At 42.0% G+C, this 22,996-nt stretch overlaps 1 protein-coding gene across 3 annotated transcripts in view; it reads left to right on the forward strand.

Moving 5' to 3' along the window:
* Positions 1 to 13,877, forward strand: part of MYOZ2 (myozenin 2) — a 100,170-nt gene extending 86,293 nt beyond the window's left edge. For all 3 annotated transcript variants that reach the window (XM_056565814.1, XM_056565796.1, XM_056565806.1), the window contains 2 exons: positions 2,802 to 2,985; positions 13,403 to 13,877. In XM_056565814.1, the coding sequence (XP_056421789.1) occupies positions 2,802 to 2,985; positions 13,403 to 13,637 (419 nt within the window). In that variant the 3' untranslated portion in view covers positions 13,638 to 13,877. The remainder of the gene's footprint in view (positions 1 to 2,801; positions 2,986 to 13,402) is intronic.
* Positions 13,878 to 22,996: the final 9,119 nt, after the last annotated feature.

Raw genomic sequence — 22,996 nt, forward strand, 5'->3', positions numbered from 1 at the left:
CCAGGGATACTCCACTGGAAAAACATTTTGTTTGATCAACTGGTGCCAGAAATTCAAACAGATTTAAATTAATGTTATTAAAAAATCTTAACACTTCCAGTACTTATCAGTTGCTTTATGCTCCACAGGAAGTTCTTTTCTTTTAGAATTTGTTTTCTGCCTTACCACAGTGCACTCTGCCGACACCTCTGTCCATTTTAGGAACTGTCCAGAGCAGGATAGGTTTGTTATGGGGATTTGCTCCTACTCTGGCCAGTTCCTAAATGGACAGAGGTGTCAGCAGAGAACAGAAAGAAAATTCAAAATGAAAATAACTTCCTGTGGAGCATACAGCTGCTGATAAGTACTGGAAGGATTAAGATTTTTGAATAGAAGCAATAGAAGTAATTTATAAATCTGTTTAACTTTCTGGCAGCAGTTGATTTATAAAAAATTTTTTTTCCAGTGGAGTACCCCTTTAAGGCTTGTGGCTCACTAAATTCTTCCTCTAAAAACTTTCCAGGTATACTTCATATTACAACATAAAGATCTTTTCTGGAACCCACCAAAATCCTTCATCAGGCTTCTAGATGGTGAAACATGACTCATCACTCTTGAGAAAGTTTTTCCACAGCAGAGTCCAATGATGGTGTCTTTTCTACCATTCCAGCCAATGCTTGGCATTGTACAGGACATATGATCTCAGCCTTGTGTGTGAAATGCCCATTCCATCAAGCTCTTGGGCTACCATTGCTTCCTTAGCCAGTTTGGAATTTCCTAGTTCTTTTCGGTGATTCTGTTTCTTAGAGATACAGTAAGTGTGACTGGAAACGCTCAAACCACTGACTTGAAATGGTGACAATATATATTTAGGTATATAGGGGGGAGATTTATCGAAACCTCTGCTGAGGAAAAGTTGACCAGTTGCCCATAGCAACCAATCCGATTGCTTATTTCCTTTTTTCAAACGCCTTTTTAAAAATGAAAGAAGTGATCTGATTGGTTGCTATGGGCAACTGGTCAACTTTTTCTCTGCACAAGCTTTGATGAAGCCCCTCCATAGTGTATACCAGCCTTAAAGGAGATCTCCAGACCATAAAAATTGTCCCCCATAGTGCCGGCAGTAAAAAAATAAAGATGTATATACCTTCCTCCGCTCCCCCGGGGCCTCCGGTAACCGTCTCCGGTCTCTGCCGCAATCCACTTCCTGGTTGCCGGTGGTCGGATGAATCAGCCAATCACCAGCCGCAGCGCAGTCTGGCTCAGCCGGCGATAGGCTGAGCGGCAGTGTGAAAACGCTTCAGGACACAAAATTCTTCACTACACCGGCACCTGCGGCCGGGGCCAGAAACGTCACACTGCCACTCAGCCTATCGCCGGCCGAGTCGGACTGAGCTGAGGCTGGTGATTGGCTGATTCATCCGACCACCGGCAACCAGGAATTGGATTGCGGCGGAGACCGGAGACAGTTACCGGAGGCCCCGGGGGAGCGGAGGAAGGTATGTACATCTTTATTTTTTTTACTGCCGGCACTATGGGGGACAATTTTTATGGTTTGGAGTTCTCCTTTAAATATTAACCTGCTTATTTATGGTAAGCCAGAGCAATGTGTCCATGTAGCAACAAGAAAATATATTTGAAAAGGCCTCGGAAAAATAAAAGAAGCAATCTGATTGGTTCCTATGGGCAACAGGTAAATTTTTCCTCTGCGCAGGTTTTGTTAAATCTTCCCCATTGTGTATATTTGCCCACTGAGAAGTGCTGATGGTAGTTTAAGGGTATATACATTTGGCCTGATGAGTATAAAAACATACAGTAGGATCTCTACTATAGATTTATGAAATATAAATCTGTATAGGGTTATAGAAATATTTCTTTCTTCAAGAAACAGAAAAACACCTGTCTGTGTGTTTTGTCGTGTACTGGAATACATTAGGGGTAACAATGTATTTGAAAATGTTGACAGCTACATATGGGCTTGGTTTTTGGCTGCATGTGACCAGCACTACGTGTCCTTGCCCTTACAGCTAGGCTGTGTTGACGTGAATGTGGCAGTGAATTACAGTGGTCCCTCAACATATGATGGTAATCTGTTCCAAACGGACCAGCGTTTGTTGAAACCATCGTATGTTGAGGGATCCGTGCAATGTAAAGTATAGGACAGTGGTCTACAACCTGCAGACCTCCAGATGGGAGTTGTAGTTTTGCAACATCGGGAGGTCTGCAGGTTGAAGACTACTGGTAGAGGAAGTTGTACTCACCTGTCCACACCACTCCGGACCGTCACCGCTGCCCGGGATGTCGCCTTCCATCGCTCTCGCCGCGTCCACGGCATCCTCGCTCTCAGTCGCCGCCATCACGTTGCTACGCACGCCGCTCCTATTGGATGACGTGACGGCAATCGCAGGAACGTGATGACGATAATGGAGAGCGCCGAGGATGCAGGGAATCCTGAAGAGGACGCGCCGGAGCGCCGAGGACAGGTAAGTGATCGTCAGCGGACCACACGGGGCACCGTAAACGGCTATCCGGTGGCAGCTGAAGCAGTCAGCGCTGCCGGATAGCCGTTAATGCGATGGCCCCGACATACAAAAGTTGATGCTGCTTTCAACATGTGATGGCCTCTGAGAGGCCATCGCATGTTGAAATTATCGTATGTCGGGGCCATCGTAGGTCGGGGGGTCACTGTACCACATACAAACTGTGGATAGGTGTGGCACCTTAAAAAGCAGCCATGTTTCTATAATTCTGTATAATAGCTTACTGTTCATTGTTACTCTTAGCACCTCTTGCAGTTAATTGTGTCCCTTTTACATTTCCAGGATACACAGGTCCACTTAAAGAAATTCCTCCAGAAAAATTCAATGAGACTGCTGTTCCTAAGTATTACATGTCTCCTTGGCAAGAGGCAATTGTGAATGACCCAGATCTGCTAGAAGCTCTATATCCTAAAATGCCCACTCTGGGAAACAATGTGGAAGCTCCAGACTACAGAAGTTTTAACAGGTAGATATTTCAAGTTTTCACTCCATCACATCCTGCAATGCTGGTTACTCCACATGTACATTAACTGTAAGGGCTAATTCACACTACTGAATCTCAGACCGAAGATATTTTGTCAGCTAGGACCACTAAGAAATGCTCTGCCTCAATAGATGACAATATATTTCAAAGCAGATTTAGCTGAAATAAATTATATGTTTACTCTCAGGAGTCTCAGGAGTCTGTGGTCCAGAATTTTGTAGTGTGAATGATACAGCAGAATCCTATTGAGAACAATAGGAGGCTGCTGCATCGTATTTTCCAAGCAAAATTCTGCTGGGAAAATACCTAGTATGAATGGGCCCTAAAAGTGTGTTTATACTGAACACTCAAAGGAGACCAAAAGGGTGTCCATTATCTTTGTATACTTTTAGATACAATGGGGGAGATTTATCAAAGCCTGTGCAGAGGAAAAGTTGCCCGTAGCAACCAATCAGCTCGCTGTTTTCAGTTTTAACAAGGCCTCTGCAAAAAGAAAGAAGCAATCTGGTTGCTATGGGCAACTGAGGATCTTTTCCTTTGTACAGTTTTTGATAAATCTCCCCCAATATCTTTGTATAGCTTTGGATAAAATCGCATAGCCATCTACACAGTTCTATACAGTGGCATACTGTAAACAAATGTATACTACATAGTATATGTTTTGTTAAAGGGGTTATCCAGGAATAGAAAAACACAGCTACTTTCTTTCAAAAACAGCTCCACTCCTGTCTCCAGGTTGGGCGTTGTTTTACAACTTGGTTCCATTCACTTCAATGGAACTGAGCTGCAGAACCACACCCATCCTGAAGACACACAGAGAGCTGTTTTTGAAAAAAAAAGTAGCTGTGTTTTTCTATTCCTGGATAACCCCTTTATCAAGGTAAACTTTGGGTGACTATTGTCCCCATATGGCATCAGTCACAGGCATCTGTTTAACATAAGTAATTTTAGACCTTAAATGGTACATACACCAAAGTTAGCATGGAGCAAAATTGTACAGTATTAAATATAATTGGAGATTTTCCTAGTCCTTATGAAGGAAAATATGGATTTTATTAAAGACAGGAGGCGAACATTTTGCAACTCTTCTTTACTACTTTAAATGATAGCAGCAAGATATAACAATAAAGTTTATAGAAAAAAAACGTTACATATGCAAATGAAGTGTATTATGCAGCCAATGAGAGGCTAGCACAGGTGATATGAGGCAAGGTAACATACAATACCTCCTCTTCTTTGATGCAAAACATTATAATATAACAACATAAGTAAAAGACACTAGAGATCCATAAGAGTTTGTTGGAATGAAGAAAACAATGTATGAATAAATAAAACATATTCAACGCGAATAATCTTTATAAGTCTGAGAAGGTTGTGGATAACAGTCCTGAAGAAGGATAAACAGCAGTAAACTTCATGAGAAACTGGAAACAGGTCCTATAAGATGTGGAATGGATGAATATCCTGTTGACACGAAGATTCTTGACAATCCGTGAGTTACACTAAAAAGATAGAGACAGAAAACAACAATAATAATAAAGGGATGGGACAAAGGGAGGGAAAATGTTCGCCTCCTGTCTTTAATAAAATCCATATTTTCCTTCATAAGGACTAGGAAAATCTCCAATTTTATTACAAGACTGGAGGCTCCATTTTGCAAGTTTAAAGCTCAAATAATAATAATAATAAACTTGACCAGATTAAACAATAAAACATGTAGAAATGAACAACATTAAATAATACTCATAGAAACATGGGGGTCTGGTCTGAAATAGAAGGTTTTAAACGTTGATTCCGAAGTCCAATTAGCAGCTTTAAGGATATCCGACAAGGATACCCCTGATTGTTTTAGTTTTGTGGACATGGCTCCTCTGGAGGAGTGGGCTTTAAAGATAGAAATGTCAACTCCTGCCGATTGCATAATCTGTTTCATCCATCTGGCCAACGAAGGAGATGACACAGGACGGTAGGGTTTACAGAATGAAATGAGTAATTGAGTGTCAGCACGGTTACGAACAGATTGAGTTCTCTGTTCATAAGCCTGAAGGCAGGAAACTACGCAGAGGTGTTTCTGGTGAGGAAAAGAGGGATAAAACACTGAAAAAAGAGAAGTTTTTGTACGTCTGTGAATAGAAAAAAGAACACCGTCAGGTAAGTATTGTCTATGAGAAATATCAAGGGCTCTGACGTCCATCTGACGAAATTCGTTTAAGAGAGATTAGGCAGAGTAAGGCAGTGAGTTTCAAAGATAGGGATTTCAAGGAAAGGGAATGATTATCCCCTAAGGAAATGATATACTGTAAGAGAATATTGACATCCCAAGTTGAATGGTATCTGGGTAAAGGTGGACGTCTGAATTTTATGCCTTTGAGTAATTTACAAATTAATGGATGTTTACCCACAGAAAGGGAATTAATAGGAGCGTGGTAAAAGGAGATAGCAGATCTGTAAACGTTTATAGTACGGTAGGCCTTACCCAAATCAAAAGATGAAGCTAAAAAATTTATAATATGATTTAAAGGTGCATGTATGGGATCCAAATCCCGTTGCATGCACCAACTAGTCCAAATTTTCCAGGCTGATCTGTAAGCAGATCCGGTACCTGGAGCCCAGGCGCTTGAGAGAATTTCTCTAAGTTAGAAAGTTCGCAACTCGGGACTGTTGACCCGAAACACACCAGGCTATCAAAGGAGAGATTGTTGGAGGATATGAGAGGATGAGGATTTCCTGCCGGATCCTGAAGGAGAAACGGATGGCAAGGAAGTAGGCGAGGAAAATCGATCAGCATTTCTAGAATCTGAGGGAACCAAGACTGTGTTGGCCATTGAGGGGTAACGAGAATTACTGTTGATTTTTGAGATTTGATGAGGAGGAGAACCCTCGGAATCAGAATAAAAGGAGGGAATGCATAGAGGATCTCCGAAGGCCAATATTGGAGGAGGGCATCTATGCCTTCTGCCTCCGGATCGGGGCGCCAGCTGTAAAAGCGATGAACCTGACGATTCAGTCGTGATGCAAAGAGGTCTAGATGAATAGGGCCCCAAAGAGAATTGATGCGAGAGAATATTTGAGGGTCCAATTGCCAATCGCTGGAATCCGCAAGGAAGCGGGAATTCCAGTCCGCAATTATGTTGGAAAGACCTGGTAAGTATTCTGCTTTGATAATGATGTTCCTGTGAAGACAGTAATGCCATAGGTCTTTGGCAATGTTGGCTAGGTGGAAAGATTTTGTACCACCAAGCTTGTTGATATATTGTACTGCGGAGATATTGTCCATTCGTAGAAGAATGCAACAATCTGATCTGTTCTTCGCAAAACTCTTGAGAGCGAAGAAACCCGCCAGTAATTCCAAGCAGTTGATGTGGAAGAGTGATTCCTCTGGGGACCACTTTCCTCCTGTCGACGAGGAACCGCAACGGGCTCCCCAACCTGAACGGCTGGCATCCGATTCTATGATCAGATCTGGAACGGAATTGAATATAGTTTTTCCGTTCCAATCCTGAAGGTGTCCTAGCCACCACAGAAGTTCTTCTGTGGTATCTGCAGTAAGAGCTATTTCGTCCGAGTAACCCAAGCCGTTCCGAAGGTGTTGGGCTTTCAGCCTTTGAAGAGCTCGATAATGAAGCGGAGCTGGGAAAATCGCTTGAATCGAAGCAGAAAGAAGACCCACTACACGAGCTATCGAACGAAGAGAGACTGTTTGCTTGTTCAGGATGGAATGAATCTCCCTTCGAATGGTTTTTATCCTCCTGGGAGGAAGACTGAGTTGGGCAGATTGAGTATTTATTAGAAATCCCAAAAATTCTACCTCTTTGGATGGGGAAAGGATGGATTTTTCTGTGTTGATAATAAAACCCAGATTGGAGAGGAGGGACACAGTCCATTGAATGTGTAGCCGCATTATGGATAGGGATTGAGCCATGAGGAGGATATCGTCCAGATAAATAATCAGACGGACACCTCGGGCTCTTAGAATTGCTATAACAGGTTTGAGCAGTTTTGTAAAACACCATGGGGCTGAGGATAGGCCGAATGGTAGGCAGGTGAATTGCCATTTTTGATCCTTCCATAAAAATTGGAGGTAAGGTTGAGATTTTAGATGCATGGGAACCGTAAGGTATGCATCTTTGAGATCTATTTTCGCTAACCAATCGTGTGGTAACAGCAGATCTCTCAAAAGATGGATGCCCTCCATCTTGAAATGTTGATAGAGTACATAGTTGTTTAGGGTCTTTAAATTTATAACAGGTCTGTACCCTCCGTCCTTCTTTTTTACAAGAAAAAGATTGCTCAGGAAACCGTGAGAATGCATGGGTACCTGGATGATTGCCTTTTTGGAGCTTAGTTCTATGATCTCTGACTCTATGAGTGATCTGTTTTCCTCTGAAAAATGAATTGGATGAGGAGTTAAAATCTGAGGAGGAGGTTGGACAAACTGTATCTGATAACCCAGGACTGTGTTTAGAATCCACGGGTCGGATGTTATTATGGCCCAGGTATGGAAAAAATACGCAATTCTGCCTCCTAATGGAAGTGGGGAAGAAAATATCGGATAAAGACTTACCAGCGTTGGGTCGAGATCTGGGATATCCGCGATGTCCTCTGGCTCTCCACGGTCTTCCTCTTGTTGGAAAGAATGGACTGGATTGATAGGTGGAGGTAGGGTTCTGGAATCTGTCTGTTCTTGGGGGGGCACGTGTATATTGTCTCTCATGAGACTGGCGGCTGGGAAAATTGCCCCTTCTTTTCCCAGCCCTGGGTAAAACCCGAGGTTGAAAAACCTTCTTAAGAGATGTTTGGGCCTTATCATGTGATAAAAATAATGCTACATATTTATTTATTTCTTTAATAAACGTATCTCCAAAGAGAAGGCCATCAGTGGAGGATTCAGGTTCAGTTGTAGCTAGGTTGATCAACTGAGGGTCCAATTTTAATAGAATGGACCTTTTGCGTTCAGTGCATATGGTAGTATTAATGCCACCAAATATACACAGGGCCCTTTGGGCCCATCCTTTGAGGACCTCTAAGTTCACTGGGTTGCCAGAGGAACTAGCCTCTTCAGTGAGGTCCAAAATTTTTGTTAAGGGACCTAGAAGGTCTAAAAACCTGTCTTGGATTGTCTTAAAGGAACGGTCTATACCCTTTTTGGGATTTTTTCCCGATTTGTTTAGGTATTTAATCAGTGGAGGGTCAATTTCAGGGGTAATGGATAATTTCTTTGGGATATTAGGTCTAGGGCATTCTGCTCGTAATCTGTTACGAGTGGCTCTATCGATAGGTTTCCTGACCCATAAAGTTAAAAATTGGGTCACTTGGGGGTGAGGATCCCATTCTCCAGAACGTGGATGCTTAAGCAGACTTGGATCAAAATATGGGATTCCCGCACTGTCCATAATGACTGCTTTAGGGTCCTCAATAGTCACAGTAGATTCCTCATTATCAGATATGTCCTCATATTCAGAGTCTGAGGCATATTCCGAAATCTCACCTTCCTCAGATGAGGATTGGTCAGGGGAAGTGTTATAAGAGTCCGGTTTCTCTCTACGGGATACTCTTTTAACCCGGTTATCATGTTTCTCCTCCCGGGTGGAGGGTATGGGATGCGATTTTTTTAGCATCAGTATGCCTGCTTTTGGTAACAGCAGAAGTTGGAACCTGGTCCTTAAACCCTTTAGGTTTTTTATATGATTTAGAAGGACCGGTAGTAGGCATGGGCCGTTTATGGGTGGCCTTCCCAGACTTTCCCCATCCCCTGGCTAAATTTGAAGTTGAGTCCTCCGCGGACCAAAAATGATCCGACGGGGTAGAAGGGCCAGCCTTGGGGAGTTGTTGATATTTATCATGGGACATGAATAAAGCCATGGATTGGGCCACAATCTCTGGTATACTGGCCATTGCATTCCGGACTGATAAGTCCACCATAGACTGCATGGAGCTGTTATCCATATGTTGAGTATTAGTGGACTGCATGTCTGTAGCAGTTTGTTCATTGGCCATAATTGCAATATATTTATGAGGAAAAATTTTATAATAAACTGGCCAAATGGGCAGAGGGAAAAACTATAATTAATGTAAGACAACCTGAACTGGAGTAAGTGTGGTGAATTTATGACAGAAATTGGTTATAATAATACCAAAATATGCCAGTAGGTATCACTACAGGGTAAGCAATGAACAGGCGATAGAATATGGCCAAGAAAAAAACGCATGCAGGAGCGCGGTCGTCTCTGAGGGAGTGAATACTCTGACTGACAGAAGACGCTGGTAGTTCGTTCACGGAGCGAGGGAGAATACCACAGAGGGGGAGGAACCAAAGAGCGCGAAGCTGAGGACCAGCTCGCGTAGTATCGCGAGAAGTCCGGCAGAGCCGAGACCAGCGATACTGAAGGGAGAGAGATGAGGTATGTATACGGAGGGGACAATAACCGAAGGGGAATGTGGAAAAAAACCCAGGGTGAAGAAACTCTGAGGAGAAAGATATATAACTGTCTGTTTATGACAAAAAAATAAAACAATGAATGAACGGCAGCGGTGACAAATATATATAAGGAAACTATATAAAGGTGACAACTGAGAAATATGAAGATAATGTATATGAAATATGATAATAATATATATATGCTAGAGTGAAATGTGAGATATACTTAACTTCTGAGCGGAGCAGCAAAGAAGAGAGGAGGTATTGTATGTTACCTTGCCTCATATCACCTGTGCTAGCCTCTCATTGGCTGCATAATACACTTCATTTGCATATGTAACGTTTTTTTTCTATAAACTTTATTGTTATATCTTGCTGCTATCATTTAAAGTAGTAAAGAAGAGTTGCAAAATGGAGCCTCCAGTCTTGTAATAAAATCCTTATTGGTTACCATCAGTGAAGATAAAAACTGCTGAAAGGTGGACACAAACAACCCACAAGATGGATGAATGCAGAGGGGCAAATTAATATGATCGTTGGAGCTCAGCCAGAGGTACCATTGGATTCTTGGTCACCTCTCTTTATCAAGGCCCTTCTTCCCTGATTACTCACTCTATTGGGCAGCCAGCTCTAGTAAGAGTCATTTTTATTCTTTTTCCATTTAAGAATTATGGAGGTTACTGTGCTCTTAGGAACTTTTAGTGAAGCAAATTTCTTTGTAGATCTGTGACTCCTTAAAATCTTGTGTGGGGGCCCAGTACAGGAGTTGCCTCCTGTGCCCTTTCTGTCCTGTGTGGCGGACTCTATTTCAGTGTCCCGAGTCCACCTTCATTCTGCGTACCCTAAATGGTTAATAATGCCTTATGTTATTTATTCATTTGTCTTTCTGAGGTGAATGTGCCTTTAAATGTTGTTATTAAGTCCTATTTAACCAGGGAAGGTGCCAGTGACCAGGTGACTTGTGGGTGACCTATGGGAGTCCTCCAAATTGCTCCCTTAAATACTAAGGAGGAGCTAGCTAGTTCAGTTCCGGTCTGAGGACCAGTACAATCAAGACCTGAGAGTGTCTGGTGTCCTAAGGGAGACCTAGGCCTTACCACGCAGCCACGTTTCAATCACCAAGTGCCCCTTCAAGTGAACGTCAAAGCCTGGTAAGAAAACCACAGGGGTGAAATCTATTCAGTCATAGTCCAGTCAGTCAAGTCTGCTAAAGTCAGCGTGGGTCTGCATAATTAATTCCAAGTTCAATACAAGTCCCAACGAGCCCTCAAGTCTCCTTAAGTCACTGGTCATCTCCTTGGGCCTAACTGAGCTGAAAAGACTAACACCTGTCTGCCTCAGTAAAGCTGCTGTTCTTGCGTAACCTTGCATCAGAGTGATTATTTGCCCCGTGCCTGGCCCAGGAACCAGCGACCATACCTCGGGCAGTGAAGAGGATAACAACGCCCTGGCGTCACGAACACTAGGGATTAATGCCATCTGCCCTTAGGGTAATAACATCTGCCCTTTCATTGCACCCTCACCACACATGTCTCTGAGCACTACAGACAGTTCTGCCTGGTTTTTGCTCTGATACACATGGTCAGCTGTGAGACCTTATAAAGACAGGACTGTGTCTTTCCAAATCCTGTTCGATCTACTGTTTTACCACTGGATTTTCCTACACCTTGATTGGAGTCATAATATAATACATTATAACTTGTTCTTCAATAATGGAATCTCTCAAGGGGCCACAAAAACATTTAACTTTATGATGATCAATACGATGTAAATCTCCAATCAAGGTGTAGAAAAATCTCAGAGATGGTCAAGAGAAACGGGAGAAACCCCGAGCTAAAATTTACGTGTCATAGCAAAGGGTCTGAATACTTATGTACATTTGAAATTTTAGTTTTCCCTTAATAATAAATCATTATGGGACATTGAGTGCAGATTGATGGAGAAACTTGAGAAAGAAATTTGGAAAAAAAGTAAAAGGGTCTGAAAACTTTCTGAATGCATTGTAGAATAGAGCACATATTCAATTTTATTACCTCCAGTTTTACTTTTTTACCTGGATAACCAATTGCCTAGTTACAGAAAAAGATATGAAACTTTAAAGGAGACATTGCTTTTCTTTCTTGTACTCAAACCCCTTCATGCCTGAGCTTTCCGGCAATGACATTGGGTGTAATGTGACTCTAGTTACTGCCCTGAGGTCATGTGGCATACCCGCATCATATTAATACTGCTTTTTCAGTCTCACTTGTAGACATAACAGGCATGATTTTTTTTTTTATTGCTAATGCCATTTATCATTTCCAGTGTTAACCTAATGTGACAATGTACAGTAGCACAATCTATGCATTATTTTTCAAGTATCTAATATGTGAGAATTATCTGAGGATAACAGGGTCTTATGAACAGCTGTTAGAAATAATTATCGGATGCTGTGATGTCACTTCCAGACTGAGTCATGGAGAGAAGTGAATATCTGGCAGGAGGAATATAAAATATCAAATATTACAAATATTAGCACTTAACCTAAAGCAAAATTAAAGGGGTACTCCGGCCCTGAAACCACTTATCCCTTATCCAAAGGATAGGGGATAAGATATCTCACTGCGGGGGTCACGCCGCTGGGGACCCCCGCAATCTTGTGTTCGCCACCCACCTGTTTGAGCTGCACGCTGCGGTGCCAGCTCTCAAACAGCCGGGTGGCGAACACAGGGCCGTAGTATGGTGACGTCACGACTCCGCCCCCATGTGACGTCACACGTCCCCCCCCCCCCGCCCCCGCTATGCAAGTCTATGGGAGGGGGCGTGACCGCTTCTTCCTGGGTTAGACAGGTGACCTGTACTGCGGAGTTTACCTTATCTTGCTATATTGCACCTGGCATTTCATTTTCCTCAGTGGAGAAGAATTTGTGTAATATATTTGCTTTTTCCTGATCTCCGTTTATAATTTCTTCCTCATCATTTTTTAAAGAGCCAACACTTTCATTTTTTTTTCACCTTTTTGCTATTTATATAGTCCAAAAACATTTTGGGGTTAGTTTTACTCTCCTTGGCAATGAGTCTTTCTGTCTCTATTTTTGTGGTTTTTATCAGTTTTTTACATATTTTACATTTTTCTCTATAGCTTTTTAATTAATGCTTCTTCACTGCTGTCCCATTTTAGTAGTTTATATGCTTTATTTTTGTCCTTTATTGCCCCCTTAACATTTTTATTCATCCATATTGGTTTTCTTTTATTTCTGACCCTTTTATTCCCATAAGGTATATACATCTTACAGTGAGAATTTAAGATATTTTTAAAAGTCTCCCATTTAGTGTCAGTATTCTTGTTTTTGTTATATTGTTAAGGGCTTCTCTGAGTTGGTCAAACTTTGCCTTCCTAAAGTTAAATGTTTTTGTGGCCCCTCGAGAGATTCCATTATTGAAGAACAAGTTATAATGTATTCTATTATGATCACTATTTCCTAGGTGTCCTTCTACTTGCATATTAGTTACTGTCAGGTCTGTTGGTTAATATTAAGTCTAGTAGGGCACCCCTCTGGTCGGGCCCTGCACCATTTGGGACAGATAATTGTCTTTAGCTATAGTCAGAAACCTGTTTCCTTTATGAGATTCACAGGTCTCAGTCTCCCAGTTTATATCAGGATAGTTAAAGTCCCCCATTATTATCACCTCATTCTGATTTGCTGCCTTGTTTAATTGCCTCAGTAATTGATCTTCTGCCTCTTCCATTATGTTTGGTGGCTTATAGCAAACCTATCAAATTTTTTTTATTTTTATCTCCATGTATCTCTACCCATAATGACTCCACATTATCATATATCCTCCCGCAGTGCGGCCTTCAGACTCGATTTCAGATAAAGACAAACTCCTCCCCTTTCCGTTTTGTCCGATCCTTCCTGAATAGACTATAACCCTGTATGTTAAAATTAACTTATTGATATTGTTTTTTCATTGTTTATTTCATTGTGTTGTGATTACCAGGGCTGCAACTCCATTTGGGGGATTTGAAAACGCATCCAAAATGATCACCTTCAAGGTTCCAGAATTTCACCTTCCTTCTGTGAACGACCTTATGTTTGACATGTCTATAGATCCTATCAGGGCAAGAAAGTCCTTTAACAGAGCACCGCAAGGATGGACATCGGAAAACCCCCATATTATAGTCTCTTCTGATTTAATCTTCAACCCTGATGTCCCAGAATCTGATGATCTATAAAATCTCTAAAGTGAAATCTTAAGTCAAGAATGTTTCTTTCCCATGTACAATAGCTTAGTTATGGATTTTATGTTTCTCATTTATATATTGCAGCCTCTAGTAATACCTGCTTTTCAGAATATATCATGTTTTATTTTTTTAACTGGCATGTTCAGTCCTGTGATGGTAAATTGTGGCCTATGATCTCTACTTGTTATCAATAAATGTAATCAATAAATCATAGCGGTGAGTTCACTACTGTATACGATTCCAGACTGTCAATTTAAAAAAATCAATACAGAACAAATGGACACGAATTACTATTGAAAATGTACCTGAATTCTGGTATATTTTGCAGTAAAAAAAAAACAAAAAACTGTCTTTTAATGCTGGGCACCACAGTTAATATGTGTTAGACACTTCCGTCACCGCAACTGTGGTGTGGCTTAACCCCTTAAGGACCAAGCCCATATTGACCTTAAGGACCAGGCCAATTTTATTTTTCATTTTTTCCTCTTCTCCTTCTAAAAATCATAACTCTTTTATATTTTCATCCACAGACCCATACAGTGGGGCAAAAAATGTATTTAGTCAGCCACCAATTGTGCAAGTTCTCCCTTTTAAAAAGATGAGAGAGGCCTGTAATTTTCATTACAGGTATACACCAACTATGAGATACATAATGAGAAAAAAAATCCATAAAATCACATTGTCTGATTTTTTTAAGAATTTATTTGCAAATTATGGTGGAAAATAAGTATTTGGTCAATAACAAAAGTTCATCTTAATACTTTTTATATACCTTTTTTTTCTTTTTTTGCAATGACAGAGGTCAAACGTTTTCTGTAAGTCTTCACAAGGTTTTCACACACTGTTGCTGGTATTTTGGTCCATTCCTCTATGCAGATCTCCTCTAGAGCAGTGATGTTTTGGGGCTGTCCCTGGGTAACACAGACTTTCAACTCCCTCCAAAGGTTTTTTATGGGGTTGAGATCAGGAGACTGGCTAGGCCACTCAGGACCTTAAAATGCTTCTAACTAAGCCACACCTTTGTTACCTGAGCAGTGTGTTTGGGATCATTGTCATGCTGAAAGACCCAGCCTCGTTTCATCTTCAATGCCCTTGCTGATGGAAGGAGGTTTTCACTCAAAATCTCACGATACATGGCCCCATTCTTTCTTTTACATGGATCAGTCATCCTGGTCCCTTAGCGGAAAAACAGCCCCAAAACATGATGTTTCCACCCCCATAATTCACAGTAGGTATGGTGTTCTTTGGATGCAACTCAGCATTCTTTCTCCTCCAAACATGATGAGTTGAGTTTTTACCAAAGTTCTACTTTTATTTCATCTGACCATTTGACATTCTCCCAATACTCTTCGGGATCATCCAAATGCTCTCTAACAAACTTTAGATGGGCCCGGACATGTACTTTACTGGCTTAAGCAGGGGGACACCTCTGGCACTGCATGATTTGAGTCCCTGGCAGCATAGTGTGTTACTGATGGTGGCCTTTGTTACTTTGGTCCCAGCTCTCTGCAGGTCATTCACTAGCCCCACAGCCTCCCCGTGTGGTTCTGGGATTTTTGCTCACCGTTCTTGTGATCATTTTGACACCATGGGTTGAGATCTTGCGTGGAGCCCCAGATCGAGGGAGATTATCAGTGGTCTTGTATGTCTTCCACCTTCTAATAATTGCTCCCACAGTTGATCTCTTCACACCAAGCTGCTTGCCTATTGCAGATTCAGTCTTCTCAGCCTCGTGCAGGTCTACAATTTTGTTTCTAGTGTCCTTCCACAGCTCTTTGGTCTTGGCCATAGTGGAATTTGAAGTGTGACTATTTGAGGTTGTAGACAGGTATCTTTTATACTGACAACAAGTTCAAACAGGTGCCATTAATACAGGTAAATGAATTTCAAGAGGGAGAAGAAAAAGACAGGGGGCGCTCCTTTATTACGTATATCAATCTCGGTGTGAACCCTCCACCACACCTCGTGATAAACTGACCTTGTGGGGTATGCGTAATAGCAGTCCGCAGGTGGGTATGTAGGTAGGGGTGTTTGGGTTACAAACATGTGGGGCTGCTGCACTCCTTACCATCACTGGGCTCCCTCAGGGGGTCCAGTATATAATATGGACAATGGTATGAAAAAATTACGGTATTCAGAGGAGGCGCTGCTCTTTTTGGAGGACGGCAAATGACCACAGGCCGGTACAGGACAAAGCAAATTTTTATTCAGTAGTTTCGGACAACGCGTTTCGGCATTGAGCCTTCCTCAGGTCCATAACAAGGATACACTCTTCATTGTAGGTATAGTGTGAGTGTACTGGTCTTGGTCCTGTCTATGCGCGGTGCCGGCATGATGTCAAATACAGGTAAGGAGTGGAGGACAGAGGAGACGCTTATTTGTAGGTGACCAAATACATATTTTCCACCATAACATGCTAATAAATTCTTTAAAATCAGAGAATGTGATTTTATGGATTTTTTTTCTCATTATGTCTCTCAGAGTTGAGGTATACCTAAGATGAAAATTACAGGCCTCTCTCATCTTATTAAGTGGGAGAACTTGCACAACTGGTGGCTGACTTAATACTTTTTGGCCCCACTGTATGAGGGCTTGTTTTTTGCAAGACCAATTTTATTTTGAAATTACATCACTCATTTTACCATAAAATGTATGGTGCAACCAAAAAGATATTATTTATGTGGGGATATTGAAAAGAAAAATGCAATTTAGCTAATTTTGGAAGGTTTTATTTTCACACTGTTCATTTAAGGGTACAATTGACATGTTTTCTTTATTCTGTGGGTCATTACGATTAAAATTATATCCATGTTAAATCTAGAACTATTTTAACAAAATTAGTATGTTTGAAATTGCCCTATTTTGACCACCTATAACTTTCTAATTTTTCCATATATGGCGTGGTATGAAGGCTAATTTTTTGCACCATGATCTGTAGTTTTTATCGGTACCACTTTTGCTTATATTTTACTTTTTAATAATTTTTTTATAAATTTATTTTTAAATAAAATGTGACAAAAAAATCAGTGATTTTTTTTTTTACTTTTACGCTGTTCACCACAGAGGATAGTTAACATTATATTTTGCTAGTTTGGACTTTTACACACGTGCCGATACCAAATATGGTTATTAATTTTTTTTACGCTTTTTGGGGGTGAAATGGGAAGATTTATAATTTTACTGGGGAGGGAATTTTTCAAATTTTTACACTTTTTTTTTTTTTTTAACATTTTTTCACTTAACAGAGCAGGAGAAAATCCCCATAGCAAACATATGCAGCTCTGGACAGTTCCTAAAATGGACAGAGGTGTCAGCAGAGAGCACTGTGGACAGACAGAAAAGATATGCAAAAAGAAAAGAATTTCCTCTGTAGTATTCAGCAGCTAAAAAGTACTGGAAGGATTAAATTTTTTTTAATAGAAGTAATTTACAAGTCTGTTTAACTTTAAAGCTCTTGGGCTCTAATGCAAAATCTGGTCACTCACCCACCATGTGCTATTCTATGTGCCAGAGTGGTCTTCAAGCCATCTTACAGATAAAGACCTAAGGACGACTATACTTGCTATTGCTACAACCCTGCTTCTTTCAACAACACAAAATCAGATAGAATCTGGATGATACCTGAAAAAATATAGTTGCTATATCTCTCTTTTACTTCTCTAAATAATATTACATAATTTTCATGCCAAATAATTACCGACGCATGTTGACAGCTCCATGCAAACCTTCCATCATGACAAGCTCCAGGACAGCAGTACAGCCTGTAAAACAACAAAATTCAAACCCATAGTGATGACAAGGGGGTGAGTAACTTTATTGACTTTTTTGTGGTTACACAGTGTGTTTGTTTATCTTGGTTACACAATGTGTCTGTATTTTTTATGCAGATTATAATTTCCTGATGTAACTGTGTCATGTCCTCATACCTTTCTTTAATGATTCACATCAATGCTTTAAACACAAGATTGTGTCAGGTATATGTGTAAGAATAAGTGGCCCAACCACAGCTAAGCATGATCAAAACCAGAAAGAGTAATCATTATTACATGAAATTGTATAGACTGTACCTGTAGTCACTAAATAAAATATCAGTTTACTTACATCAAAATATTTCATGGGAATTTAAATTTAACCCCTTTAGGACCAGGCCAATTTTGGCCTTAAAGGGGGTACTCCGGTGGAAAACTTTTAAAATCAACTGGTGCCAAAAAGTTAAACAGATTTGTAAATTACTTCTATTTAAACATCTTAAACCTGCTGTATGCTCCACAGGAAGTTGTATTTCTTTCTGGAATTCTTTTCAGTCTGACCACAGTGCTCTCTGCTGACACCTTTGTCCATGTCAGGAACTGTCCAGAGTACAAGCAAATCCCCATAGCAAACCTCTCCTGCTCTGGACAGTTCCTGATACAGACAGAGGTGTCAGCAGAGAGCACTGTGGTCAAACTGAAAAGAACTCCAGAAAGAAATACCACTTCCTGTGGAGCATACAGCAGCTGATAAGTATTGGAAGGATTAAGATTTTTAAATAAAAGTAATTTACAAATCTGTTTACCTTTTTTGGCATCAGCTGATTTAAAAAAAATTTTTTTTCCACCAGAGTAACCCTTTAAGGCTAATGAATTGCATTAAGATATCAACTGTTCAGATACTATTGGTTGCCTCTAGTTCTGCAATTTAAAAAATAAATAAATAAATAAATAAAAAATAATATTAATAGTTGATAATAACATGTAGAAACCAGGGTTTTAACATTGTAGGTATTCATTATGGAGATCTGCACACAAAATATAAGACCTTACATGGCTGCAATAGTTATGAATGCACATTACAGAGCAAGAAAATACTTAGGATGAGAGTTAAACTTCCTTATTAAACATTATTGTTAATGCATGACGAAAACCACGCAGATGGCATTTCTTCTTCACAGCTATTACTTCACAAAGAGATTTAACAAATCTGTTAGTTAAGTGATAAAACATTTAGGAAAGTTAATTAAGAAAATCCTATTACTTCCTAACATAGTTTGGAAGTGAGAGAGGTGCTTAAAGGGGGTTATAACATCAGCTTTTCCCCTTGAGAGTTTACCTTGAGAGGTTACAGTGCCAAGTCAGCTTGGGTATGATGCCATAAAGTATTTACAGATAGATTTTGGAATGTATGCCTTTTTTCTTTGCAGATCCTCTCAAGATTTGTCCGGTTGGATGCCTGGTGTCCCAGCACCAAAAGCTGTCCTGTGGCTTCAGACTGCTTCGGGCAGAACTGGGACACTGGTGTTTGGCCCACTAAGGGACTTATTGTTATATCAATTGTGTTTTGCACTTTGCTAAGAATTAATATATTTTTGTAATCATTTTGTTGCTGTTATCCTTATGTATGTTATTTATGTATTGTAGTACCCTTAAGAGAGGAGCTGTGTAAACCCCATGTGACCCTGCCTGCCAATGGGAACCCCTAAATTCTAGCCCATATATTGTAGTGGGGAGAGGAGTTGCCCCACTTCACTGCTGAGCACAAGTGTGGCAAAGGTGTAAGATGTGTTGTGTGCTCTAAGGGAAGGCCCAGATCAAATTTACTTTATCCAGTCAATCTTCAAGGATCACCCAGACGGTGGAAGTTCATGCCCTGGCGGAGGAGGCTACAAGACCTTGGCAGAACTCTAGCTACCAGGATCAATCTTCAAGTCTCTCAAGTCAGTATCAATTCATTTGGTGAAAGCACCACAAGTCCCAGCAAGGCAACAGGGCTCCCAAGGGGTTACTCGGCATCCTCTCACTCTGCACCACACTGCCTGTGTAATACCATCTGTACCCTACTTAGTGAAGACAGTTATCCGAACCTGACATCAATGGGCCTCAGTTATTAAGCTGAAACCGACCAGTTTTTGTCTGGTTATTTTGGCGCAGAGTGTCTGAGACATGTCTGCGCCAGTCTGCGCCAGTGTGCAACAGTGTGCAACAGTGTGCAACAGTGTGCGCCTGGAAAACCCAACAAACCCGACATTGCACTGTGAAAAGCCAAAAAGGGGCGTGGTCTGCCGCAAAGGGTGCGTGGTCAGCCCAAAAGGGTGCATGGTTTCACAATCTGACCGATTTACTATTGAATTCACAGAAAATCCTGTGGGTAAATGGCTGGAAATATCGACCTAGAAAAAGCTGGTCAGAAAATGTTCCCGACTTTTCTCAATAGTAAATAGAGAGGAATCCTACAAGTCTGAAACAACTTTTCCCACTAGTAAAAACCCGACACTCTTAGTAAATGAGGCCCAATGTGTTTATTTATTCCCCGTGTCTGGCCCAAGAGAAGCTGTCTCCAACCTCGGACCGTGAATAGGATAACGGTGCCCTGGGATCACAAAGTGATAAGGTATTTCTCTTAGTACCCCTGTGGCCTCCGCAGATGGGTACTGCCTGTGGACAGCCATTTTTAAAGTCACTCCAGAGATATCCGATTGGGTTAAACTTTCTTTCTAAACACTTTACCATAAAGCTCAGATTGTGGAGTGCTGCAGTGATGGTTGCTCTTCTGGAAGTTTCTCCTATCTGTACTGTCAGGAATGGGCAGCAAAGGGGGTCCCTGCCTACTTACGTACCTGCCCTAAATGACAGGTCCGTAATCACGAAGACAGTCCCTTCCTATATACGTGAGGGACGTAATTGTCAAAATAATAATACACTACAATAAGTCAGGGGACAGTAGGCTACAGACAGATTAACAAAGAAAGACTAAACACTCACACAATAAGTCCAATGTCAACTATGCGCCTCTTAAGCCAGGAGAAGTCACAGTACAAAATCGCTAATACCAGAGAGAATTGTCAGAGAGAGGAGCCAAAGGTTCAAAAAGCCAGATATAACAAATAAGGAAGAAAGCTAGCTAGAGTACAAACTGAGCTTTATAGCAAGCATTGACTTTGAGTAGACTGTCAGCTTATATGGAGCCAGAACAGGTGCTCCAATCAAGGTCAGCTGATCAGTCAGACAGCCGCCATACGAGGCAACAAAAAACAACAAAGAACCTGTCAGAACCTTTTAACCCTATAGGTTCTGACATGTACCTAGGATCTTTGGAGCTCAGGCTGACCATTGGGTTCTTGGTCATTTCTTTTACCAAGGCTCTCTTTCCCCGATGACTTAGTTTGTTGGGGCGGTCAGTTGTAGGAAGAGTCCCGGCTGTTACCAACTTTTTCTATTTTAGAATTATGGAGGCCACTGTGTAGTGCTACTCTTGATCCTTGTCTCCACACAATCCTGTCTCTAAACTGTACAGGCAGTTTTTTGGTTTGTGCTTTTTACTCTAAGAACTGCAGGTAAAAATAACCACCAGAGCCAAACTAATGCTAGAAGCCAGAATTTGATGATTATGCCTTATCTTGGAACATGATGTTGCCAAATGGATTAAATAAAATTTTAGTGACCAAAATACAGCCATTGATTTAAACAGTGCCTGAACAACTATAAAATATAACCTTTAAAAATAAAAACACACTAGTAAACACACTGAATATTCACGTTTTCTTCTCCTTTTACCAGTGTCTGATTTTCCGAGCCCTGGCCAACATAGACATTTCCCAACAAATTGACTGAAAAGTAAACACCACCTACTATCCTTTCCTATACACTGTAATTCGCTTGATTTAGTAATAACCCACAGATCACCCAGAAGTGGTAAAAGTAAACAGCAGACACCAGGAAGATTAGCATTATGTTGAGGTAGCAATAAATGACTGATGCAGTTAAATATGCATGTTACATAGAAATGTTCTATTTGAGAAATTTTGGTTGAGCTTAAAAACAAAGTACAAAATCTTAAGTAGCAATGAAGGCAGAATTATAGTATTTACTACATTTATGCATATTTCTGTCTTTAGTTATATAGCCCCCACCTTGTGGTGGCCAAGTACAGGAGTTGCACCCCTGTACCCTAGCTGCCCTGTCAGGCAGACTCCATGCCGTGGCCCCTGCCCCCACCCCTGAACTTATATTCCCTGTCTAGTGTTAAACACCCATGTTATATTGTTACGCCGAGCGCTCCGGGTCCCCGCTCCTCCCCGAAGCGCTCGCAGCGTTCTCTTATTCGCAGCGCTCCGGTCAGACCTGCTGACCGGGTGTGCTGCGATATTGCTCCCGGACGGTATGCGATTCGCGATGCGGGACGCGCCCGCTCGCGATGCGCATCTCGGCTCCCGTACCTGACCCGTTCCCCGTCTGTGTTGTCCCTGTGCGCGCGGCCCCGCTCCTTAGGGCGCGCGCGCGCCGGGTCTCTGCAATTTAAAGGGCCAGTGCACCAATGATGGTGCCTGGCCCAATCTTCCTGATTAGTTTCCACCTGTGCACTCCCTACTTATACCTCACTTCCCCTGCACTCCCTGGCCGGATCTTGTTGCCCTTGTGCCAGAGAAAGCCTTTCCTTGAGTGTTCCTAGCCTGTCTTCCAGACCTCCTGCCTTTGCCCCTGACTACGATCCTTGCTGCCTGCCCTGACCTTCTGCTACGTCCGACCTTGCTCTTGTCTTATCCCTTGTACCATGCCTATCAAAGCAGTCAGAGAGGTTGAGCCGTTGCCGGTGGATACGACCTGGTTGCTACCGCCGCTGCAAGACCATCCCGCTTTGCGGCGGGCTCTGGTGAAAACCATTAGCAACTTAGAACCGATCCACCGACACGGTCCACGCCAATCCCTCTCTGACACAGAGGATCCACGTCCAGCCTGCCGAATCGTGACAGTAGATCCGGCCATGGATTCCGCTGAGGTGCCGCTGTCAAGTCTTGCCGACATTTCCACGGTGATCGCCCAGCAATCCCAAATGATCACCCAACGAAATCACCAGCTGTCATACTTGACCACCGTGACACAGCAACTTCAGTCACAGATACAGCAGCTGCTGCCGCAGATACAGAAACTTCAGTCACAGACACAGCAGCTGCAACAGCAACAACCATCTCCTCGCCGGCTCCTGCAACTCCTCCGCAGCGACCGGCCGCTCCTAACCCCCGCTTGTCCCTGCCGGACAAATTTGATGGGGACTCTAGACTCTGCCGTGGTCTCCTGCCTGGGAAGGCCCTGCCATGGGCCACACCGCTCGGAGCACCTCTCTCACAGTATCCTTTGCAATCTACCCCTGTGCCTCCCGCCGAGGAGGCTATGCAAGTGGATCGGTCTCGCCTGACCCCTGAAGAGAGGACTCGCCGCAGAAAGAAAGATTTACTTCTATACTGCACTGTGCGTTACCGCACAGAACCCCTGCTCTTGAGCATGGAACTGCATCTCGAAAAAATTGAACTTTTTGTTTTGCCCAAATGCTCCTCTGAAGTCCTCCTCGGTCTGCCATGGCTCCAACGCCACTCCTCT

This window comes from Hyla sarda, chromosome 1, assembly GCF_029499605.1.
Source record: "Hyla sarda isolate aHylSar1 chromosome 1, aHylSar1.hap1, whole genome shotgun sequence".
Classification (NCBI taxonomy): Eukaryota; Metazoa; Chordata; class Amphibia; order Anura; family Hylidae; genus Hyla; species Hyla sarda.